Source organism: Podarcis bocagei (assembly GCF_964188305.1).
Source record: "Podarcis bocagei genome assembly, chromosome: 2".
Lineage (NCBI taxonomy): Eukaryota > Metazoa > Chordata > Lepidosauria > Squamata > Lacertidae > Podarcis > Podarcis bocagei.
In genome coordinates, this window is record NC_138126.1 from 4,801,160 (window position 1) to 4,826,705 (window position 25,546).

The following is a 25,546-nucleotide window of genomic DNA, read 5'->3' on the forward strand; positions in this document are numbered from 1 at the left end:
TTGCTAAATCTACCCTGCTATGGAGCCTGATCAGAGTCTGTGCCCCGCACCCCCCCATTTTAATGTCAATCAACTTTTTTTGGGGGGGGGTGTGGGCCTCTCAAATATTTTATTTGGGCAGGGGGTGACGGGACCTTTGCGTCTAGGAGCTGGCTCCTATGTCTCTTCTCCCCCCCTTCTCCCCAGGGAGTCTCCCCTGAACCCAGAAAGACTTCCAAGGAAGTCTTTTTGGGGTGGGGGTGGGGGGGGTGTCTCTTCGTGCTTTTCCTCCCAGGCCCTCCCCCCCTCAAACCCCATGCTGCATTTTTTACCTATTTGCTCTTTCTGCCCACCCCCTCCCCTTGCTCGCTATTTTGGTTTCCTGCAATGTAAAGATCCGGGAGTGGGTGGGGGCTGTTGTCCACTGACAGCGACACTTTGGGTTCTTTTCTGAATGCAGCGCCAGCTACGGTCGTAGAGCAGCTCAATAAATTGGGGGGGGGGGCGTTTTAAAAAGCATCAAGAGACCAGTGCCTCTCAGCACTGGAAGCAGAGGACATTAAATGAATGGAAGCCTCAGAAAAGCACCGACTTGAGCAGGGGTCAGCAAACTTTTTCAGCAGGGGGCCGGTCCACAGTCCCTCAGACCTTGTGGGGGGCCGGACTATATTTTGAAGAGGAAAAAAATGACCGAATTCCTATGCCCCACAAATAACCCAGAGATGCATTTTAAATAAAAACACACATTCCAATCATGTAAAAACACCAGGCAGGTCCCACAAATAATCCAGAGGTGCATTTTAAATAAAAGGACACATTCTACTCATGTAAAAACACACTGAAGAAGAAGAAGAAGAAGAGTTTGGATTTGATATCCCGCCTTTCACTCCCCTTCAGGAGTCTCAAAGCGGCTAACATTCTCCTTTCCCTTCCTCCCCCACAACAAACACTCTGTGAGGTGAGTGGGGCTGAGAGACTTCACAGAAGTGTGACTGGCCCAAGGTCACCCAGCAGCTGCATGTGGAGGAGCGGGGACGCGAACCCGGTTTCCCAGATTACGTGACTACCGCTCTTAACCACTACACCACACTGGCTCTTAACCACTACACCACACTGATTCCCAGACTGTCCGCGGGCCGGATTTAGAAGGGGATTGGGCCAGATCTGGGCCCCGGGCCTTAGTTTACTCATGGACTTGAGTGTCAGGATTGTAATTAATGAGGGGAGAACTAGCCCCCTTTTGACATAGCCAAGAATGAGGCAGAGTGATTTCATAGAATCGCGGTCCCTGCTACCCATGTGTGTTCACACAGTAATAACGGGAACTTCCATGCAAATCGTTGAGGCTTGGCTTTCGCTTCAAGGCTCCCCCGGAAAAATAGAACAATTTGCACAGCTCTACAGTGGGCAATAAAGGGATGCGGGTGGCGCTGTGGGTTAAACCGCAGAACCTAGGACTTTCCGATCAGAATGTTGGTGGTTCAAATCCCCGCGACGGGGTGAGCTTCCGATGCTCGGTACCTGCTCCTGCCAACCTAGCAGTTCGAAAGCATGTCAAAGTTCAAGTAGATAAATAGGTACCGCTCCGGCGGGAAGGTAAACAGCATTTCCGTGCGCTGCTCTGGTTCGCCAGAAGCGGCTTAGTCATGCTGGCCACATGACCTGGAAGCTGTACGCCGGCTCCCTCGGCCAATAAAGCGAGATGAGCACCACAACCCCAGAGTCGGTTAGGACTGGACCTAATGGTCAGGGGTCCCTTTACCTTTACCTTTACAGTGGGCAATATGACTGTTTAGTCTAGATTACGAATCCTTTCTGGGTACCATCCTGGCTCTACCCTTTTCCAGATTTCCTGCAAGCATAGAAATGTTGTTTACTTGCAGGAAACCTGTGTCCTTCAATGAAGCATGAAATGCAGACAGAGGTACTATGTGCTTGGCTGAGGAGTCAAGCGCACAGGTACACTTGCATCTTAGAGGGGAAATGTAGAAGTTATCCTGAAGAGGCTCTCTGTGTGTGTCCTAGCCTTGCAACCTGAGGAGTGGTGGGGAGGGAGGCGGGGAGAAAGGAGGAGAAAGGGTTGAGATGTACAGACTCCCTCTGTGTGAAACCCCCAAGAGCCATTGCTGCCAGTCCAGGTAGGCAGCACTAACCCAGGCAGACTGATGGTGTGACTCTGAATAATAATAATAATAATAATAATAATAATAATAATAATAATAATAATAATAATAATTTATTATTTATACCCCGCCCATCTGGCTGGGTTTCCCCAGCCACTCTGGGCGGCTTCCAAAAGAATATTAAAATAAAATGATACATCAAACATTAAAAGCTTCCCTAAACAGGGCTGCCTTCAGATGTCTTCTAAAAGTTTGGTAGTTGTTGTTCTCTTTGACATCTGGTGGGAGGGCGTTCCACAGGGAGGGCGCCACTACTGAGAAGGCCCTCTGCCTGGTTCCCTGTAACTTGGCTTCTCGTAGTGAGGGAACCGCCAGAAGGCCCTCGGTGCTGGACCTCAGTGTCCGGGTAGAACGATGGAGGTGGAGACGCTCCTTCAGGTATACTGGACACTATACTGAATAGTGCAGCACCCCATGTTTGGAGCCCCCGGTCTCCCATGCAGAGGCGCTTCAGCTTCTCTTACACATGGGGCAGGGGCCGGGGACAGGAAGCCAGCTTCCAGGGAGCAAGGCCCTTTCCACCTGGCCTAGGGGGCAGAGCATGTGTGATGGGGCTTCAAAGGAGATGGTGCATTGCAAACCCTGCAGGTATGGGCCCCCCACTTTGCCGCTGGATTGCATGGATCTGGGCCTCTCATGGTGGGTCCCAGGAATGGCGCCTTTGGAAAGCATGGGGTGACTTTACCCTTTTCTTCCTTGCCCCTCCCCTCCCTCACCCCCCCCTTTCTATCTCACTGCTGGCATCTGTCATGGCTGCTGTTATGTACTGAGTTGAATAGGATCCAAAATGCAGCAGTCTGATTGGTCCTAGAACAATAGGATTCAGAATGCAGCAGCCTGATTGGTCCAAAGGAGCCACCCAATCCAGCTCCAGGTGGAAGTGATTCCACGACCTGATTGGTGAATCCTGGAATTAGCCAATCACGTGGGGCCCATTGTGTAAATAATGTATATAAAGCAGACATTCTGAGGGGACTTCCATTCCTCCACATCACTGTGAGCTGAATAAAGAGCATGGAATCCACTCTCGACCCCGAGTATATTTCAGCTGCTTTAGTTGGGTTTCCTGCATTGCGGAACTCTATTAGTCTTTGATTCCATGAAGCTGACCAGCGGTCCCCTCCACCTCTAAGCGGCTCTCCAGGGTCTCCCTGCCTGGATCTGCCATTGGGGTTTGACCCCTGGGACCTTCCTGCACCCAAGGCAGTTTCTCTAACCACTGAGCTGGAAGAACATCGCTCACAGGTGTTAAGCGCGCCATTCCCCACACGTAAGGCCGACCAGGAGGACAGGAAAGTTGTAGAAGGAATGTTAATATTGTCTTTTAATTTGTTGGAAGCTGCCCAGAGCGGCTGGGGCACATGTTGGCATAGAAATAATAAATAATTCTTATTCCTATAATCTGATTTTTGCTTTATTTCCTTGTACTCACATGCACACCATAGGTGCCAACTCCCCCTGGGAGCCTGGGCACCCACAAAATTCCCCATGAAGGGGGTGGGCACCAACAAAATTTGGCGCCAGGGCCATGTGCGCTGCATGGCACCCACGGCCCCAGGCATTCATGGTTGCGGGGGTCAAGTTGGCACTCCTGATGCACACAAACACACACACGGAACTTGGAAGGAGGAACAGAGGAAATGCTTGCATGCATTTGATAGGCTGCTGCTCGTATCTGTAGGTCTTTATGCAGAACTTGGATTTTAGGACTCTTCATGTGCCACCCTCATGCGCCAGCCATGGTAGCTTTTACGTTTCACATGGCTCCAGAAAGAAACACTGAAAGAGCACTTTCACTACAGTGGTACCTTGGTTCTCAAATGCCTTGGTAATCAAATACCTTGGTTCCCAAATGCCAAAAACCCGGAAGTAAGTGTTCCGGTTTTTGAACATTTTTCAGAAGCCGAACGTCTGATGCGGCTGTCGGCTATTGTTTCTGGGGCACCTGCACCAAACGGAAGCTGCTCCTTGGTTTTTGAACATTTCAGAAGTCAAACGGACTTCCAGAATGGATTAAGTTCGAGAACCCAGGGCCGTCTTTACCTGGGGGTGCAAGGGGTGTGGGACACCCAGGTTCTGATTCGGGGGGGGGTGCCAGGCACCTGCCACTGAAGGTGACTAAGCTCTGCTTGGCACGGGCTGTGTTGGCGAAGGTGGCGGGCGAGAGGACAGAGGAGCCCTTTCTCATAGGATGTCTGGATAACTTTGTCCTTGATACTTCTAGAGTTGAATAGTACCAGGCAGTCACCTGGAAAAAAAAATCTTTTCTACATACGGTGATTTAACCCTGAATGCATAGCTTTATCCACTTCAGCTGGTTGCAACAACTCTAACATGGTTGCAAGCGCCTCCCTTATTTTCCCATCTGAAGTGGATATTTTTCTTTTAAAGGGCATCCGCCTGAAATTTGTAGTTCTTTCTCTTCTTCAAGAGTCTTACTGGAATCTCTTGTAGGACAGAGGAGCAAGTGAGCAGAGGACGAGGTGGCCTTTGGCGTGCCTGAGGTGTCACCTTTCACTCCCTTTAAGGAGTCTCAAAGCAGCTAGCATTCTCCTTTCCCTTCCTCCCCCACAACAAACACTCTGTGAGGTGAGTGGGACTGAGAGACTTCAAAGAAGTGTGACCAGCCCAAGGTCATGCAGCAGCTGCATGTGGAGGAGCGGAGACGCAAACCTAGTTCACCAGATTAGACTACCGCTCTTAACCACTACACCACACTGGCTCTCACCACAATAACATAAGACACCAGAATTTGATTAGAAAATGAGGTTTTATTATCAGTATCCTTGATACAGAAAAGAAATCTAAATAGCAAGAGATATCAAGTTATGATTGAAACAGCAAGACCACAAAGCTGCTTCCAGAGAACTGGACCTCTCTCCAGATTCAGCTATTTCTGAAGAGGAGACAACCTATTTGCCTAAAAACACCTGCTTGTATACTATAAAATTGCCTCTGCCAAGCACACTTTGTGATGTCAACCTGTTAAACATTTCCTTTGGTTAGCATCGATTCCAGGGCATATTTCCAGAAGGTCCTTAGCATCTGCACCCCAAATTCTGTTGATGGTGCAAAACCTAAGCCCATTTCCCATTTCTTCATGACCTAGGATTTAAACTGTACACCTAAGGCAAATCTTAGTCTGGTCAGCAGAATCATTAATGATCAGCATTGGGGGGGGGGGAATCAACATTCAGTGTGGGTGCATCAGTTAGGAGTTGGTCAGAGAAAGGAGGCATGGGAGCCATTGGTTGGAATGAATCTACACAAAATGCTAATGGTCATTTTTCAGTCCTAATATGTGTATCCGTTTCCCCTTATATAAGACCATCATCATCATCATCATCATCATTATTATTATTATCATTATTATTATTATTATTATTATTATTATTATTATTATTATTATTTATTATTTAAAAAGTCAATCCCTTTGGAGCCTTTTGGGAAATAATAAGCCTGTGATCCAGGTTTTTTCTTTTTAAATCCCCAATTATTTAATATCTGTAGTGCTAAGAATTAAATATTATTAAAGAATTAAAGAATTAAAATTAAAGAATTAAATATTAAAATTAAGAATTAAATATTATTAAATATTATTATTAAATAATAATACATTATTATTATTTAATAAATTATTATTATTATTATTCTCGGTAGTGGCGCCCGCCCTGTGGAACGCCCTCCCATCAGATGTCAAAGCGATAAACAACTACCTGACATTCAGAAGACATCTGAAGGCAGCCATGTTCAGGGAAGTTTTTAATATGTGACATTTTAGTGTATTTTTCATCTTTGTTGGAAGCTGCCCGAGTGGCTGGGGAAACCCAGCCAGATGGGCGGGGTACAAATAATAAATTATTATTATTATTATTATTATTATTATTATTATTATTATTATTATTAAATGCAATGTTTAGTCTTTTGTCTTCAGATGCTTCTTCATGTTCAGATCAGGCTTCAATATAATAATGTAGCACTTTGGCATGAAGATGCATCCCAGAAGCCCAGCACTGGAGGCCAAGATGGAGAAAACCTGAACGGCTACCATGTATTTCCCCTTGGTGCTCAGGTAAGTAGGCACAAAGGACACCCAAACACTGCAGAAGACCAGCATGCTGAAGGTGATCAGCTTGGCTTCATTGAAGGCCCCAGGCAGCTTCCTGGCCAGGAAAGCCACTGTGAAGCAGATGGCAGCCAGGAAGCCCATGTAGCCCAGGGCACCATAGAACATGGCCACAGACCCTTCGTTGCATTGCAGGATGATCTCCCCAGGCTGGGAGTGCATGTCAGAGTCTGGGAATGGGGGAAAGATCCCCAGCCAAGTGGCGCAGATAAGAACTTGTACACTGGAACATGAAATGACAATGGAGTTGGCTAAACCCTTCCCCAACCATTTCCTCACCCTACTCCCTGGCTTTGTGGCCAGGAAGGCCAGCACCACAGCAATGGTTTTTGCCAGGATGGAAGAGACGGCAACTGAGAAAATGATGCTGAAGGCTGTTTGTCGCAGAAGGCAGGTCATTTTTGTTGGCTGGCCGATGAAGAGGAAGGAGGACAAAAAGGAGAGAAGGAGCGAGATGAGAAGGGTGTAGGAGAGATCCCGGTTGTTGGCTTTGACTATTGGAGTTTCCTTGTATTTAATGAATATTCCAAACACAAGGCCAGTGGTTAAGGATAAGAAGAGGGCAAAGGAAGTTAGGAGGCTCCCCAGAGATTCTTCATAGGACAGGAAAGCGATTATTTTGGGGACACATTGATCTCGCTCCTTGTTTGGATGCTGATCTTCTGGACATTTGATGCATTCCTTGGCATCTGTACAGAGAAAGAGACTTCAATATCCTTATAGCATTATAACACCTACAGCAGTCTGAATGTTGTCACAATTGTGGGGAATGGTTGCAATATGGGAGAGATCAGGAAAGAACACTGTGTTGTTGGGAAGGAGAGAGGTGCAGTGGTCAAGGATAAGAAATGCCAAAGGAAGTCGTGAGGATTCCCAAATGCTCTTTATAGGCTAGGAAGGGAATAACCTTGGAAACACATGGATCTCTGTCATTGTTTGGATGCTGATCTTCGGGACCTTTAGTGCAATGTCCTGCATCTGAGAAGGACAGCGACTCCAGGATTATTGACATCAAGCTTACATCCATAAATGTCTTTGCTGTATTGCATTTGATGGTAACAGGAAACAGGAAGGAGCAGAAGCAATAGCAAGAGGAAGATATCTACTGGTAGAGGATATGCTTTGTACACAGAGGCCTATATCTGACATAAATTTAGGCCTCCTTGCATCCATTTCAACTGGTGTACCCTGAACACTGTACAATAGGATTCCTTCTACAAATCTGCTTTATGTGTTTCATATCTGCCCAAAAGTGCAGCACATTGTGGAGAATTCACTGTGCATGATAAAGACTAGAACATGTCTTTAACGACTGACCTGTTCCTGTTCCCCAACCACATATAGAGCAGAGGTTTAAAACCTTCACAGAAAATGTAAACAAATTCAAAATAAAGCCAGAACAGCTAAGAGCTTTTGTCTTCCTAGGATTCAAACTAAGCTTATTAGCTCTCATCCTGTCCACCAATACCTTAAGGCACCCATCCAGAAGAAGAAAACCTCATTCATGACAAGGCCCTGGGCCCCGCAGTTCCCTTATATGATAAACACACATGGACACAAATAATTTAGGTTAATGGGCTAATCGGATCCTTTTAACAGGATACCCTTATCGAGGAGGGGCAGGCAGAGGCTACAACCTCCCCTCCCATCACAAAGGCCTACCCAATGCCTAACCTTACAAAATTGTGACGATTGCTACAAGGTAGGCGAAAACCAAATGGCTGGTGCCAATTTGCCAAGTGAAACAATTCCTACCCCGCCCCATCAATATGGTAGTCGACATATGTCCATAGCAAGGTCGCTGTCATAGCAATGCATAAAAAGAGGGCAGGTGGGCTGGGCGAGATCCGGCGAGGAGGCAAAAAGAGGCCACCCCCATGGCCTACTGCCATGCCCCCAGCCATGGCGATTGGATGGCCAGGGGCGTGACGTGGCTGGGAATCCCCAAGATGTGGGCGGCATCCTCCATCCCCAAGCCGGGTCACTAGGATGCTGTGTCCGCAACACCCCCCCCCCCCCAGGGAAGGGGAATGGATATATGAAAACCACAGATAAACAAAGCACAGTACAACAGCATCAACATTCAGCAGTGTGGAGAGAAACATTGATAACGGCATGGCCATCATTAAAACTACCAGGGCATTCTACAAACTGAAATAATAAATTTTTAAATGTAAAAAAAAATCTCAGAACCAAGCACAGAGAACCAGCATTCTAGAGAGCAAGTCATTAAACCAGACGATGCGCTGGACTGGTTGAACAGCTAAAGATTTGTTCGCCTGATGCTGGAATCACATCACAGCTAGCGGCAGCTGAGGCTCCCTGGCAAGGCCATCCCATTCACTGTTGTTACCACTTTGTACTTGCTTCATGAACACAATTTTATGTTCTTCTCTGCCATGGTATTTCCCCCTCCCCCTTTAACGTCAGGCTTACAGGGTTTTTTGTTCGTTTTGTGTTTTGCAAACAAAACAAATGGAATACCTTCCTGAGTCGAGATGGTCCCTTCTGCGCATGGAGTGCAAGCATAGCAACAAACTGGCTTTCCTTCCTGAGTCTCCTTGGCGTCTCCAGCTTGGCAGCTTTTGGTGCACCTGGAACGAGGCACGGTCTGTCCAGAAAGAGATGGAGCGTCACAGGAAAAGAATTAGGAGTATTTGTGGTTGGTGGTATACATTCAAAGATTTGTGCTTCAGACGCCATGAAAACCTTGCTAGGCAGCCTCTTTCTCAGGCAACAAAATGTTCTGGGCCAGCCATGGCAGAACCTGCCCTTAATGCCCCCAAACAGGGCAGGTTGGGGGAGCTAAACACTCATTGGCTGGTGCTGCTATGGGAAGGTTCCTTTGTACAGTGCAGCCCTGTAGATCAGGGATGGAGAACCTGCGACTATCTTGCTGGGCTACAGCTCCCATTATCCCATTATCTCCCACAGCCATGACTGTGTTAGAATTCCTGATCTCTGATTGAAGTCATGGGATTTTTGTCTTTCACACGACGTGATATGTTTTGACTCCACAGAGTGGGAAGTGACAGCATGTTTGTGTTACTGTGTTCCGTGAAGTGGGACTATTGACTTTTGTTCTTTTTCTCTTTGCTGTCTGATGCTAGAGAGAGAGGGAGCCATGTTGCAGTGCTCCGTGTGTGTTTATATGTAAATAAAGTAGATTAGCCAAAATGCTGAGTTGCTGAGGTCTGTCACGCGAAATGCACGAACTCTGCAGATCCCTAAGTGTGTCGGTGTCGGTTGGCATCGGTCGCTGTGATGTTCGGGCTGAAGAAAGCTTATGAAGCTCCCGAACGATTGACCAGGAGGGAGAGAACATGCCAGCCGGGCATGTGTCTCTTCCAGAGTCCTACTCAGGTGTAGGCTGAACTCCTGACAGACTGTACTGGCAGGGGCTGATGCGCGTTTGAGTCCTACAACATCTGGTTCCTCATCCATGCCGTACGTGTTTACATTGCGTCCCAGCATGCTCAGATTATTTGAGCTTGGCACATGTCACAGACAATAAAATGATACACATCTCCCCAACCTTCTTAAACGTCTCGGGCCATGAAATAGCATCTGGGTTAATGGTGAACTTCAGGTCTGAGGATGTGCATCCCTCCATACTTCCAATCTTCACTCTGCCACGAGACATATTGGGAAACTGCACCCAATTGATGATGTCAAAGCTGGCTGGCAGCTCCCGACTCTCATCCAAACATTGCCCCTCGATGGAGGTATTAGTCAGCTGGACTTCTCTTAAGAAAGGGTGGAGCTGAAAGGACAGGAGAAAGAGCAACATGTGTGGTAGGTAAGACAAATTCACAGAGAACAATGCTATCGATAGCTACTAGCCATGGTTAGCTAGCTAGCTAGAAACTTTATTTGCATTAGCCAATAGCAATAAAGTAAAATATACTGGAAATCGAGCTAAATAGTTAGCTTTAGCCACAGATAAAACATGTGAGCCAATAGGCTTTCTTTTGATTAAAAGAAAAAGGGAAACCTGAGGAATGTTAGAAAGTTAATCACATAATAGATCTTACTCTAATTGCCCCTGCTAAAAATATTATTTTTACAGTTATACTAAAATTAAACTAATCTCCAGCCCCATCTAAACATTTATCCTACCACCCAACAGAGCAAAAACAAAAACAGAAATTTAAAATGCCACAGGTTAAAAACTATTTTAAAACATTGAAAAGCATTTTCGACATTTGCCCCAACCCCAGAGTTTGTTTCAGTGAGTCTGGGCTTCTTCAGGACTCGCAGCAGGGCAATATTCAAAAAAATATTGTTAGTAGCAGTGACTACATTATTACATGAGCACTGTTCCACAGCATTTGATATTTTCATTTATAGACATTCATTCAAAATAAGATGGGGTATGTACTCTTTTTCATTACTGTTTGTATTATAGTTTATATTTTTTGTAAAGTGATATGTCATGCAAGTCATTGTCTGTAAAATTTACTCGCTTCATTTAAAGATTTGCAGAGACTTTGAGACGAAAGATTTCATTTTGTACTTGTTATGGTTTGAAGGAATTCTATAAAGATTGTCTATTACGTATGTACATGGTCATCATGTTGCCTATAATAATAATAATAATAATAATAATAATAATAATAATAATAATAATTTATTATTTGTACCCCGCCCATCTGGCTGGGTTTCCCCAGCCACTCTGGGCGGCTTCCACAGAAACCAAAAAACACTAAAATATCATACATTAAAAGCTTCCCTGAATAGGGCCGCTTTAAGATGTCTTCTGAATGTCAGGTAGTTGTCCATCACCTTGACATCCAATGGGAGGGCATTCCACAGGGCGGGCGCCACCACCGAAAAGGCCCTAGACATTACTGGCGTTCTCTTTGCAGCACAGGGGTTTGTTGGTTTGTTTGGTTACTCCCAGGAGTCTAAAGCAGAGCAGGTGAGCCTGGTTCCCACTCTCTAGGCCAGGTGGAAATAAGTCTTGTAGGGAGCGGCCTTCAGCACTCACAGCAGGGTGCTTCATATTGGGACTAGCGCACAACTCATCTGGACTCCTACATATTTCTATTAGAAGTAACCCTCACTGAATTCAATGAGCTTATTCCCATGTAAGTGCATATAGTACTGCAGCCATAGTGGCTGATCATGGTTGCTACTGTTTTCTGCTGTCACAGCTTAGTAACCTCCTTCTCTTCAGCATTTTAAGGCTGGCTACTCATTATCATTGCGGGTGTAAGCTCAGTTCTATGTTCGTTTCATTTTTGAAGGAGAGCATATTCCACTGTTAGGCAAAATGAGATTGGCTACTCAAAGTGATAGATTTGGGGCACCACTGAATGAGAAATACCTGCCAAGGGTGCAGCCTCTGATGTTCCAGCCCACGTCCTCCACCCACCCTCAAGATCTGTCTGGATCTCGATGAATGAGCCATGTTCAAAGCCCGAACCACTGCTTGGACACTGTTGTACGTGCTGTAGCTGTCCTGGGAGAAAACTCTCTCAAGCTCCTCCTGCTGCAAAGTCTCCAGCTTTCCTCCCTCTGTGCATCTTGTCCATCCTTTCACAGACAACACATGCTTTGAATATGAACAATGAAATGCTCTTTTCCAAAACCGTTCAAGAACAGGCGAGAATGGATTATAGTAGTCATATTTCATCCTTATGGGGGTCTTCGTTACAAAAGACAAGGAACCCCAGAGGTAACGGAAATCAACAAACAAGTACATGTTGATGTCCCAAAAAGTTGTTGTGATCCAGAGCTTTGACCCAGCGTGTATTGTTTCAAGTAGGGTTTGCAAAATTGCAATCAGATCAAATTCGTGTTGAGAGTCTGCATAGTAAACAAGTACGCTAACTTGTCTCCACACGTCACGGGATTCTCTTTTGAGTAACTCGTAATACGGCATCGTCTTGAGGACTCTCTTTGAAACGGCAACACAAATTCCATTGTGGGTCAGCAGGGGCTTCAAGGCGCTCATGAACCTCTCTCCATTGTCAGTGTCTGGAGCGACGAGACCAACCCACGTCCACTGGAAGTGCAGGAGCAGCTGGACAATCCCCAAGCACTGCGCCTCTTCTTTTGGGACCATCCGGTAGACAAAAGGGAACTGAGTTTTATAATCAAGAAGAAAGCCGTAACTGACCTAGTGAAGAAGGGGGAAAAGATGGATGATACCTTTCCAGGACAATGATCAAATGCTTGTTAATCTGGAGTTACTAACATGTATCAACAACCTCCAAGGGGACTCTGTGGTGTGCTTGTCAGTGAGTGCCAGTCTACTCAAGCCGCTGTGCCCAGCATCCCCAACACAGTGCTTTACTTTCCCCCATAGGACTGAATGGTGATCTTTACTCCAAAGCAAGTGATGAACAGAGATGCTCAGCATCAATATACTTCGGTCAGGGTTGTTTAGCAGCACAGTCTTACGTATATCTAGGAGAGAGAAAGAGGCAAGGATACCCAATGGGGTGCACAGGTGTTGAGTTGCGCCTAACATTGGGGGGCCCGTCACACACACATGATGTCAGATGTGTGGCTCACAATGTGCATGCCGGCCCTCCCAATCCAGCCAGGCCAACTCAACCCGCCATCCCCCACCCATCGCCCAGCACCCGCTGCCTTACTTTCATTTGCAGCTGCCACCACAAGGCTGAGACCACCTTGGTGAGGTCTCCTTCTCCTTCTCCTCCTCCATGAGGTCCAAGGAGACACCTGAGCACATTTTGAGATCTCCAGCACTCCTTCCTGGAAGGCACCCTGGTGACCCCCAAAGGGACACGCTGGGCCAAGACACCTTGCCCTGCCGGGTCTCTGACAGTGATTGCCAGTGTGAAAGCCCCCTCAACATTGTGGGGGCTGGGGACCCTGCCAAAAGATATTGAGGGGACACCTCAGCCCCCTGGAGCTGCCACGGCTGCTTGAGAGCAATTCCTCTATGAAGAAAGGGACCTTTTAGTTTGGAGAAGAGGCAAAGAAAAGGAGACACATATAAATGTTGGAAGATTCAGGACAGATCAAAGAAGGAACTTCTTCACAGAGTGCATACTTTAACTTGGATGGTTTTAAAAGGCAATGTTCTGCCTCCACTGTTCAAGGCAGTATGCACTGAATATCAGTTGTGGTGAGTCACAAGTCTGGAGAGTGTTGTTGCAGTCAAGTTCTGCTTGTGAGCTTCCCATTGGGACAGCAGATTGGCAACTGTGAAAATAGGATGCTGAATTAGATTGGCCTAATCCAGGCAATTCTTAAATGTTGTTAATTGCAAAATAATGGCAATGTAATAGACAGATTCAGGGGAGTTGTTACAGGTAAAGTTTCCTTCAGAAAAATGGAAGTCTTGCTCCAAATAGGAGAACAAAAAGGAACATAAACTTCGGCAAAATAAATGTTGCAAGTCACCAAAGGATCTCTAGAATTATACACAGTTGATTTTCTCCCAATCCATCATACCTGTGGGATTTTGTAGATGCCTGACATGGTTGAAATCTGGCTGAAGATGTCAGAATTAGCATGTTCAAGAACTGCCAACAGGTTGTTCCGTCTTCCGCAATTGTAGTTCGGAATATTGATTTCCCCACCAGCCAGCAGGTCTAGCATGACATCGGAAGTGATTCTGCTATCACAATAGTTCTCATAGATGTTGTAGCCCAGGGTGATGTTGGATAAAATCCTAGAATCCTGATTGATTTTCTGAATGGTGAAGAAGAAGGACAACATATGCCAGTACCTTCTGAATTCAAACCTGCAATACAACAAGTATTTATAGTTTACCCTGAGATCAAAATGACACTTAATTCAGGCAATATTTCCAATTACAAAACAGCAAATTAAAAAAACAACAGTAAATTTAATTCATGTTGGACTTTGGTATATATATATATATATATATATATATATATATATATATATATATATTGTGGCAGTGCAGAAATAAGTAGTTTGGCAAGACTGCTGGTTGAAATAAAAAAAGGAACATTATGAGTATATGCTTGCCTGCAGCCATTATCACAAAAGGTCCAAAATGAAGGTCCAACACTGACTGGAGAAGGAAGAAGGAAGAAGGAAGTAAAACCTGAGAGAAAGTAATCTGCATGGAGTTACTTAAGAAGAAATTGGAGAGGGAAGAATACCGTATTTTTCGCTCTATAACACGCACCAGACCATAACACACACGTAGTTTTTAGAGGAGGAAAACAAGAAAAAAATATTCTAAACGAAACAGTGGATGTATGATTTTTGTGGTTCATGCTGTGGCCACAGACATGTGATCTGACGGTGAGTTTGGGGTAGCCCAATGCAAAAATCCTGAGGATCCATGTGGATCCATGCTAAAGTCGCCCTAAAGTCGCAGGGGCGCTGGGGGAGTGAACAGGAAGCAAGAGAAGGAGAACGATGCCTCACACAGACACACAGAGTATCAATCCTAAAGTCGCAGGGGCGCTGGGAGAGTGCAGGGGCGCTGGGAGAGTGAACGGGAAGCAGGAGGAGGAGAACGATAGCTCAAGCACACACACACACAGCCCCTACAGTGGCTAATCCAAAATCGGACAGCAAAAAACTGCAGGCAGGGACAGAGAGCACGGGGTTGTTTTAAAGCGGCCAACCCTGCTCTGCTTCTCTCCCTCCTCCCCAGCTTGGCTGGCTGAAAAGCTTTGCTGCTACTTAGCGAGCTCAGTGGGGAGGAGAGAGGGACAGAGCATGGGGTTGTTTTAAAGCAGCCAACCAGACAGGAGCCGCTTACACTCGTGTAAGCGGCTCCTCTCCTCTCCCGCTCTGCTTCTCTCCATCCTCCCCGGCTTGGCTCGCTGACAGGAGTCGCTTACACCTGCTTTGCTGCTTCAAAGCGAGCCACGGACTGCTCACGACTGCAGCAGATTCCCCTGCCATCCATAGGCATTCGCTCCATAACACGCACAGACATTTCCCCTTACTTTCTAGGAGGAAAAAACTGTGTGTTGTGGAGCGAAAATTACGGTAGATTGTCTTTCTGCGTACCAACCCCCAATGGTTTAGGTAACTTACTGGATGCATTGCACCTTTGCTCTCAACAATTTTAAAACACAGGTAACAACTACCACAATTTTAAGCTGTAGGATTAACAGTTCCTAAACAGTTTAGATAGAAGAGTTTGGATTTGATATCCCGCTTTATCACTACCCTAAGGAGTCTCAAAGTGGCTAACATTCTCCTTTCCCTTCCTCCCCCACAACAAACACTCTGTGAGGTGAGTGGGGCTGAGAGACTTCAGAGAAGTGTGACTGGCCCAAGGTCACCCAGCAGCTGCATGTGGAGGAGCAGAGACGCGAACCCAGTTCACCAGATTACGAATCTCCACTCTTAACCACAACACCACACTGGCTTTCTAATATCCAAGTTGAAGCCTGGCTGTGAAATTAAACCAATGTTGGTGGCTGTGGGACTTCAGAGGACAGGGCTTTCCACAATGCAGAGATAATCATTTTCACAGTGGATTTTGTCCTACTTTCTATAGAAAAGCTGCTCACTCAGGAACATTTGCTCCCATTCTATTAAGACGCTTTGTAGGAGGAGAAAGAGGGGAGGCTGAACTTTCGGTTAGATGCTAGATAAACCACATCGTCACATAATATGTTATATCAAGCTGTTCAAAATGAGCCCTCTGGCTGGAGAACCCCAACGGGGCGCAGTTGTGTTCATGGAGCCCATCAAAGGGCAATTCAGAACCAAAGTTGGGAGAGTTGACTAGAAGTTTGGGGTTGCCTGGTAGCAAGGAACATCAGGTGAAGGAGTGTGAAATCAAGCAGCGTATAGTTTCTTACTCAGAAATCCTCGTTAAGGGGGGGCTGGAGAAAATGTATGGTTTAATTCCAGCACCTTTTGGACATATGACGCCCCCAATGAGGTAGTCTCCTGGCCTGTAATAATTCCATGGGTCACTTTCATCCCTGATCAAATTCAATGGGCATTTTGCCTTCAGCATCCCACAAACTGCCTGGGGCATTGGCAGCAGCAGGAGCAGCAGCAATATCATTCTGAATCTGCCTGCAACAGTTGCCTCCCTTCTGACAGCAATAATTTTAGATATACAGATCGAGTCCTGATATTGAAAGGTACCAATAGTAAACCTCGCCCACTTGTCCCTACCTGCTCCAAATATCAGTGGTAAATGATATATTTCTGAAACCGTTCCTCCTTCAGTCTTAGTGCAAGAACTTGCCTCATTGCCCTTAATTATGGTGTTTTCAGCCATTGGGGAAATCCTTGGAGTTTTGGTAAGAAGAATGGTGTGAATCACTGTAATTTTAATAATTATAAGAAGAATCGCCCAGCCCTCTGGTCCATCTGCTTGGGTGAAGGGAAATGTTCGGAACTGGAGAAAAACATGTTTTTTGGAACTCAGTTGGGCCAGAGAGGGAGGGCAGGTGGCCTTGACAAGCTTTCCATGAGAAACATCTTTGGAATTGCTAGGACCAAAATTTCCTCCCTCCCTTCCTATATACAAAGAATGCAAAGCAGTTGTCACACTGCAATTCATGTGGCTGCCAGTAGGTGGCCAGGTGAATGAGAAAGCAGAGCAGGTGCCCAGGCAAGCTGTTTCTTTTTTATTTTTTTTATTAATTTTCCTTCAATAAAACAAACAACAATAAACAACAATAGCCTAAATTAGACAACATAAACTAGCCATTACAATTTTTCAATAACTACAACATCTTATTAATGTCCCTATTATCTACGCATGTTGACCTCCCTCCCTCCCGATTTCGGGCTTCTTGGTAAATCTTCCTTTTTTGCAGTTTCGTGGTTAATACAACACACGTCGTAAGATTTATGTGATACCTGCTGTGGTTTTTAGATTTCTGAAATTTCCTTCAATGTATGTTATAAATTTGTTCCAATCATTAATAAACTTTGTACCTTTTTGGAATCTATTTTTTTGTGTCATTTTTGCTAATTCGACATATTCGAATAGTTTTATTTGCCAATCTTTAACGGTTGGGATGTCTGGGTTCTTCCATTTTTGTGCTATTAATATTCTAGCAGCCACTGTCGCATGTTGGAATAGTGTCTGATCTTCTTTTTTAATTTCGTCCCCAATTATTCCCAGTAGGAAGGCTTCCGTTTTTTTAGAGAAGGTATATTTGAGTATTTTTTTTAATTCATTATATATGAGTTCCCAAAACTTTTTAATTTCTTCACAAGCCCACCACATGTGGCAGAAATCCCCTTCTTTAATCTTACATTTCCAGCATATTTTATTTCCCATTTTATACATTTTTTTCTAATTTCACCGGCAAGCTGTTTCAAGGAGTATGGCAGGTCCTTAATTTACATCAGAGAATCCATACAATATATTTGCCTAGAGTGTGGGAAGAGCATCCATAACCTAATGATGTCACCAGTGCTTTTTTCAAGAAAAATAGGTGCTGGAACTAACCATGAAGTTGTTACAGTAAGTCGCCAGACGACTCAGGGCAGCCATGAACAGATGCTAGTGCATCTGGTTCTGGTGCAAATCAATTAAATGCATCCCCACCTCCCTTGTTCTCTTAGATTCAGGCAGATGGTTAGGGCAGCTTGGAAGGGCCCTGTGCGCACGCAATGATAGAGGTCTGGCTGGTAAGCTTAAAGCCTACTGTTGTGGTTCGAGGACCCGACCCCCGCGAAGTGAAATGAAGACACAAGGACACGTGATATAAGGTTGATGGGCTAGAAAAGGCCACAACTTTATTGATTACAGCAGTGGAAAGGTATTGGCTTAGGCATTGGATCTCTAAAACAAGGGGGTTTATTCACCAGTAGGTGGAGCCTGTTGATGCTAATCCAACTATAGGCTCACCCCTGCTGTCACCGAGGGTTGTGCTATGGCCTCCCGCCAAGCAGGCATCGGACGGAATACACGACCCCCAGATTCCTTTAACGGAATACCCCTAAAAATTGAAGGCATAGGCGATGGCCACACCTAGCACTTCGACACACCACAAAACATTATTCCAATGCCTAACCTACCCACCAATACCACAAAAGTTGTGACGATTGCTACGAGGTAGGCGAAGAAACCAAAAAGCCTAATGCCAAATGGAAAAACTCCTACCAGGCCCCCCGGACAACCGGGGCGACCAACCTAAGGTCCATAGCAAGGCCAGTGACCTAAGCCCTAACAAAAAGGGAGTGGAGGGTGGGTGACTTGCGACGGGGCGACGATGAGGAATGAGCAGGGAGAGGCTGGCGCTGCAGCAAAAGGCTGCTGGACACGCCCCCTCCGCGGCACCTGGTTGGGTGGCCACAGAGGGGCGTGAGCGCCAGCCAGGTGAGCTGGAGGCAGGGGGCCACGCCCCCTGCTGGGCAGTGCTCGGGCTCCCGCCCACAACCACTCCCCTCTCTTTCAGGGAGGAGAGTCTCTGCTAAACTGGAGGGAGAGTGAAGAAAAGGAAATATTAATTGATCCCATCCTGTAGCTTGACTACTCATCGCTAGGAGAAGCTAGGAACTAGGTGGATTCACAGATATAATAAAAGCGTAGGCTCATGCACTCTGGCCAGCTTCCGTTTTGAGTTTAAATGTTGTTTAGGCTTCTCAGAAGTATGTAAAGGCATGTCCACCTGAAAGGACTGAGGTGACTGGGAGCGGCCACCGAAACAATATAACACCGGTCCTGAAAGACCTACATTGGCTCCCAGTACATTTCCAAGCACAATTCAGAGTGTTGGTGCTGACCTTTAAAACCCTAAATGGTCTCGGCCCAGTATACCTGAAGGAGCATCTCCACCCCCATTGTTCTGCCTGGACACCAAGGTCCAGCTCTGAGGGCCTTCTGGCAGTTCCCTCACTGTGAGGTTACAGGGAACCAGGTATAGGGCCTTCTCAGTGGTGGTGCCCACCCTGTGGAATGCCCTCCCATCAGATGTCAAGGAAATGAACAACTATCTGACTTTTAGAAGACATCTGAAGGCAGCACTGTTTACGGAAGTTTTTAATGTTTGATGTTTTATTGTGTTTTTAATATTCTGTTGGGAGCTGCCCAGAGTGGCTGGGGAAATGGGTGGGGTATAAATAAATTATTATTATTATTATTATTATTATTATTATTATTATTATTATTATTATTATTATTATACCGGAACTGCGCTCTGCAGTGCTCCGGCTGGATAAAAGCCACTGGAGAGAAATCATGCAAATGCTTACAGCGTAGAATGTGTTTGAGTCACAGCTCTAGCCTTAGTGAACATCCAAAAGTCCACACAAGAATCAAGCCATATATATTGTTATAAGTTTTGGGTGCCAGATTCTAACGTTTCTAAACGTTAGAAATTAATAAGTGCTTGAGTGCCAGACGTTGGATGTAGCAGTGTAAAAACGCAGGTTAAATCAGTTTTTCCTGACTAGAAAATCCCCTGTGGAGAAGAACCAACATCTAGAACAAAAGAAGGCAATAGGGAATTAACAAAAAAGTTACTCTCTGCCAGACAGCGGAGGAGTGTGAGGCCGCTGATGAGCAGAGTCACAGGCTGGGTTTAGGATTTCAGTCCAGTAATATTCCGTATTATTCCATAATGTTCAATATTCAATATTCCATAATATTCAATATTAATGGTGCTAAGAATCAAATATTATGTTTAGCTTATTGTTTTCAAGTGCTCCTTCATGTTCAGATCTGGCCTCAGTAAAATAATGTAGCACTTGGGAAGGAAGATGCAGCCCAGAAGCCCAGCACTGGAGGCCAAGATGGAGAAAACCTGAACGGCTACCATGTATTTCCCCTTGGTGCTCAGGTAGGTGGGAACAAAGGACACCCAAACACTGCAGAAGACCAGCATGCTGAAGGTGATCAGCTTGGCTTCATTGAAGGCCCCAGGAAGATTCCTGACCAGGAAAGCCACTGTGAAGCAGATGGCAGCCAGGAAGCCCATGTAGCCGAGGGCAACATAAAACATGGCCACAGACCCTTCGTTGCATTGCAGGATGATCTGTCCTGGTCGGGAGTAAATGTCAGCTTCTGGAAAGGGTGGAGAAAATCCCAGCCAGATGGCACAAACAGCAACTTGTACACTGCAACAGGAAATGACAATGGAGTTGGACAAACGTTCTCCAAGCCATCTCCTCACCCTGTTCCCTGGCTTGGTGGCCAGGAAGGCCAGCACCACAGCAATGGTTTTTGCCAAGAGGGAAGAGACAGCAACAGAGAAGATGATGCTGAAGGCTGTTTGACGGAGCAGGCAGGTTATTTTTCTTGGTTGTCCAATGAAGAGGAAGGAGGACAAAAATGAGAGAAGGAGGGAGATGATGAGGATGTTGGAGAGATCCCTGTTATTGGCTTTGACTATGGGAGTTTCCTTATACTTAACAAAGATTCCAAACACAATGGCTGTGGTGAAGGATAAGAAGAGGGCAAAGGAAGCCAGGAGGCTCCCCAGAGATTCTTCATAGGACAGGAAGGTGACTACTTTGGGGACACATTGATCTCTCTCCTTGTTTGGATGCTGATCTTCTGGACATTTGGTGCATTCTTTGGTATCTGCATAGAGGAAAATAGACATCAGTATCCTAATATCAGGCATATGCCTACAGGAGTCTGAATGCTGCTGCAATTGTGGGAAAAGGTGGACGTGTGGGAGAGATCAAGAAGAACACTGCTTTCTTGGGCAGGAGAGAGACAAAAGTTCTCAATCTATGGTGTCCTTCCCAAAAGAGGATCTTATGAAAGGCTGGGGATTTAATATGGGAGTTGGAACTTAAGAGGTTAAGGTGTTCCCATGATGCCTCAGCATTCTGACGTCAATTTTAGAAGCTTGGGAGGAGCTTTGGGCAAGGTTTGCCAGTCCCACTCTGTGTTCTGTGGGGGAAAGCAGCAGCTCGTCATGGCTGCTGTGAGTCCAGGAGAACCCTGGGAAATATCGGAATAAAGAGCTGTAAAGAGACAAACCTGGACTCTGTGTGAGTTTGTCTGGAAGTCAAGCTACGTGACAGTCAAACACCGCTGTGCGAAACTCTGCTAATGGCGTGACGGGGGAGCTCGGAGCAGAGCATGCGGCAGGAGAAGTGTGCCGGGCAGTAAAGAGCTAATTGAGGGCCATAAATCAATTAGCGGGAGTCGCGCCAGACCAACTTAATTGCCACAGGTTATGGGTAACCTAAATCACAGGTTGTAAAACTGTCACGGGAGATACTGCCGGGAGCTTTGAAGTCTGCGGTGTCGAGCAGAGAAGGCACGGTAGGAGGCGGAAGCAAGCGGCTAGCTGGGAAACGCAGAGATTTGCCTGTGCTGCTGTGGAGCCAGGAGCTGAGAGCAGCAGGGAATCGTTTCTCCACGCCAGGGGAGCTGGAAATCTTGTGAGTACAGCTTGGGGCGCCTTTGGAGAACGGGAGGCCGGAATCTGAGGCAAGCAGGCAAGCAAGCTGAAAGACGCTGTGCAGGAGCTGTGCCTAACGTCTGAAGGCAAGCTGACGACGATGCTGAATCCAGCTTGGAGTTCTGCCTAAAGTTGTGAGAGGCAGGAGAGCTGATCTGCTAAACCGGGAGCTGAAGAGCGGCTGGTTGTTTACGTGAGTACGCTGGGCCCCGGGGGAAGATGGCAGATGGCCAGGAGGTGTTTCAAGCTCCGTTTGAACAGCTTGAGGAATGGAAGACAATGGCAGACAGCCAGGTCTTGGAGGACATTGCGTTTGAGCAGCTCACTCAAAGAAGTTGAGCATGGGCGGCTGGGAATGTGCTGTGTTTGCTGTGCAGCTTCAGCAGGAGGCCAGAGCCCTGGGGAAGGAATACAAAAGCCTGGAGATGGCTGGAGCCCCTGTTCCTGATGATTTAGCCTCAAGGAGTGCTAGTGAGCAAATCGGGGGGGCGGAAAGTTCCAAAGGCAAGTTTGAAAAGTTTTCCACTGAACCTGCTGGGAAGGAGCGGCAGTTCAAGGGGGGCGGATCTGGCAAGGAGTGCTTTTCCGGAAGAAGGAGGGCCAAGCCAGCTGAAAAGAGCCCCAGGCAGTGTTTTTCCACTGGAGTTCATCGTTGCTACGTGTGTAAAGCACCGGGACATTTGCGGCGAGCTTGCCCACACCGGAGCAGAGAGGCAAGGCAGGATGTTGCCAAGGTCAAACAGCTGAACTCTCATGGGAACCAGTCGGGTTTCCATGGCAACCAGCCTGGGAGAGCAGCCAGGCGTGGGACTGAGGCTGGTGGACGTGCCAGGTGCCAGGAAGAGACTTATCAGATCACGGCTAGTCTGGCAGAGGCTGAAGACAGCCGTGGGACAAGGGCAGAGCAAAGTTTTGTTGTCGACTCTGCTGCTAATTGCAATTTGATTCCAGGGACATCTGCTGGGAAGCTGCGGAACTGCAGGGCTGTGTTTTTTCCTTTACAGGAGGAGCTAAATGTCTACGTTGTGCCGGGACTGAAGTGTTGTCTTTTATCTGTATCAGCTTTAATGAAGCAGGGATACAATGCTCGTTTTGAAAATGACACCTGTTCCATTTTCAGAGGAGGGAGACAACGGGTCAACGTGCAGAGGGAGAACAATGTCTTTGTTCTGGAGTCACCTCTGGAGGGTGGTGGGAATGCTGGAAAAGCACAGGTGCAGTGTGCTAAGGTTCCCAGTCATTGGCAAAGGTTGCACAGGTGCACAAAAGGGTGTAAAATCACACAATGTGGGAGGTCCCAAGTGTGCAGGGCATGCAAAGGTGCAAAGGTGCTTGGTTTTCCCGGGTTTGGGAGGGTAGCCAAAGAGCCCTTTGAGCTTGTTCACACAGATCTGTCAGGACCCATGAGGTCTGAGAGTCTGGGTGGGGCCAGGTATGTGCTGTCGCTGACAGGTGACCACAGCCAGGTTGGCTGGTGTTTCTCTCTCAAATCACAGGGGGAGGTGGCGCAACTGATCCAGGATTGGGTTGCGGAGGTGGAACGAAGTTTCTCCACCAGGGTGCAAGGGTTCAAGAGCGACCGAGGGTCACAATTCACTGGGTCTGCTCTGAAGGAGTTTTTCAAGGAAAAGGGAATACGTCACCAAGTGACGGGTGCAAAGTCTCCTCAAGGGGAGGAGAGGGAGGAAGTGGCTGATCCCGGTGACGGGGACCAGGTCCAGAATCAGGGTTCAGATCCCGGTGATGGGGACCAGGTCCAGGGTCAGGGGTCAGGGCAGGTTTAGGCATCTCCAAGGGTTGTGAAAGGAATGTCCAGGTGTGAGGCTTCATCTCCGGTAAGCGTAATGGAGAAAGCTCACGGACGGGTTGTCAAGTCAGAGGGGGAAACGTCTGACGGAGAAGACACAACTGCTGGCCCAAGTGGGTCAGAGGGGTTTCAGGTCACGGGTGCGTGGAAAAGTGTCGCACAGTGTGATTCTGGGGATGTTGAAGGGGTTCAACAGGTGCCTGGGAAAGATGCCGGGAAGAGGCGCAAGGCAAAAGGGAAAGGTGTTGAACTCAAAAAGGGTCTTGTCAGAATGTGATGCAGAGGGGGTATGGGAGTTGGAACTTAAGAGGTTAAGGTGTTCCCATGATGCCTCAGCATTCTGACGTCAATTTTAGAAGCTTGGGAGGAGCTTTGGGCAAGGTTTGCCAGTCCCACTCTGTGTTCTGTGGGGGAAAGCAGCAGCTCGTCATGGCTGCTGTGAGTCCAGGAGAACCCTGGGAAATATCGGAATAAAGAGCTGTAAAGAGACAAACCTGGACTCTGTGTGAGTTTGTCTGGAAGTCAAGCTACGTGACAGTCAAACACCGCCGTGCGAAACTCTGCTAATGGCGTGACGGGGGAGCTCGGAGCAGAGCATGCGGCAGGAGAAGTGTGCCGGGCAGTAAAGAGCTAATTGAGGGCCATAAATCAATTAGCGGGAGTCGCGCCAGACCAACTTAATTGCCACATTTAACAACTGGGAACATATGCAAGGCAGACTGCAATCTGCTCAGCAGCTGATGTGTGGTGCATGCATGTATTGGTTAAGAAGTGAAAAGCTGTTTCCTACCAGTGGAAACTGCCTTCCCCTACCAGTGCTACTCTTTGAACCTCCCAAAACTAGAGAGGCATTCCATTCATGGTGCATTCCATTAATGTGTCGCCATTACAAGCATCATGTTTGGACTGGCTCAAATTTCTGCCCCACCCTCCCATCAAAGGCCCTTTCCTCTGAGATCCTCTCCTACCTTCCAGAGTAGAGATTGTCCCTTCTGAGCAGGGAGCACAATCATAGCAGCACACTGGTTTTCCTTCCTGAACCTTCTTGGCATATCCAGGGCGACAGCTCTCTGTGCATCTTGAGCGAGGCGTGTTCTGGGCATAAATAGAAGGAATATGAAGGAAAAAGTGATGTAACTGAAACGTAATTGAATAAACTACGATGCCAGGATAACAATAACAGCAAACAAGAACATGGAAACAACAATCATAAAGCACTCATATGAACAGAAGCAATAACACAATTCCTCACACTGCTGCCTTGGCATCTGCTCTTTTGTTGCACAGTTGTGAAATATGGACAAAACATGTCACTAAATGGGCCACCCTGAGGTTAGCTGTTTTCATGCTGTCCTCTTGATCTACTGAAGAGATGGGGAATAACTTACTGTACTCCAACCTTGCTCAGCCATGTGCCTCTCAGATATTTTTGTCCAATGCTGGGCTGGGGGGCAGGGAATGGGAATTGTAGTCCAAAATATCCAGAGGGCACCAAGTTAGGGAAAGCTGTTCTACGTTGCTTTGTGAAGTCTGCTATTACTGTGACAACTTATACCTTCTTAAGGGCAGGCTCCATTAAATTTTATGGGATTTCATTCCAGGGAAGTATCTATAATATTGCCATCAAAGTCTCCTATGTACTATTGAAAAAGTGATTGGCGCTTAGCAGATGTCATGGTTAATGAAATGACACATGTAATCTCCCCATACCTTGTTAAACGGCAAGGGCCATACAATTGCTTCTGGATTAATGGCGAGCTTCAGATTTGAGGACTTCTGTCTCTCTACGCTCCCAATTTTCACTCTTGCCTTAGAGTTATTAGGAAACAGCACCCAGTTAATGATATCGAAGTCAACAGCCAGTGCCCCTTTCTCATCCAAGTACTGTCCATCAGTCGAAGTATTAGAAGACAGATGGACTTCTTTCAAGAATGAATGAAGCTAGGAAGACAAAGGAAATTCCTGTACTGAGAGAACATGCAACCATGTGTGATATTTCATCCCTGCTTACTCTGAATCCCAATCTCATCTGAATAAGGACTAGGGAATCTCATCTGTGATAGATTTTTAGGTCCCTGTATTCTTTTTCAGTCTTTGGGATAGGGGGATTATCAAAGTCAGAATAATTACATATATTGTTTAA

At 46.6% G+C, this 25,546-nt stretch overlaps 1 protein-coding gene across 1 annotated transcript; it reads right to left on the bottom strand.

The window, feature by feature from the left end:
- Positions 1 to 6,078: 6,078 nt before the first annotated feature.
- Positions 6,079 to 14,005, bottom strand: LOC308579725 (vomeronasal type-2 receptor 26-like; the record flags this gene model as incomplete). The annotated part of the gene is made up of 5 exons (XM_081180657.1): positions 13,720 to 14,005; positions 11,618 to 12,412; positions 9,824 to 10,051; positions 8,773 to 8,899; positions 6,079 to 6,977 (listed from the first exon to the last, which is right to left on the bottom strand). Exons 1-5 carry the CDS (start codon positions 13,984 to 13,986, stop codon positions 6,079 to 6,081), a joined length of 2,316 nt encoding a protein of 771 aa, XP_081036783.1. The 5' UTR covers positions 13,987 to 14,005.
- Positions 14,006 to 25,546: the final 11,541 nt, after the last annotated feature.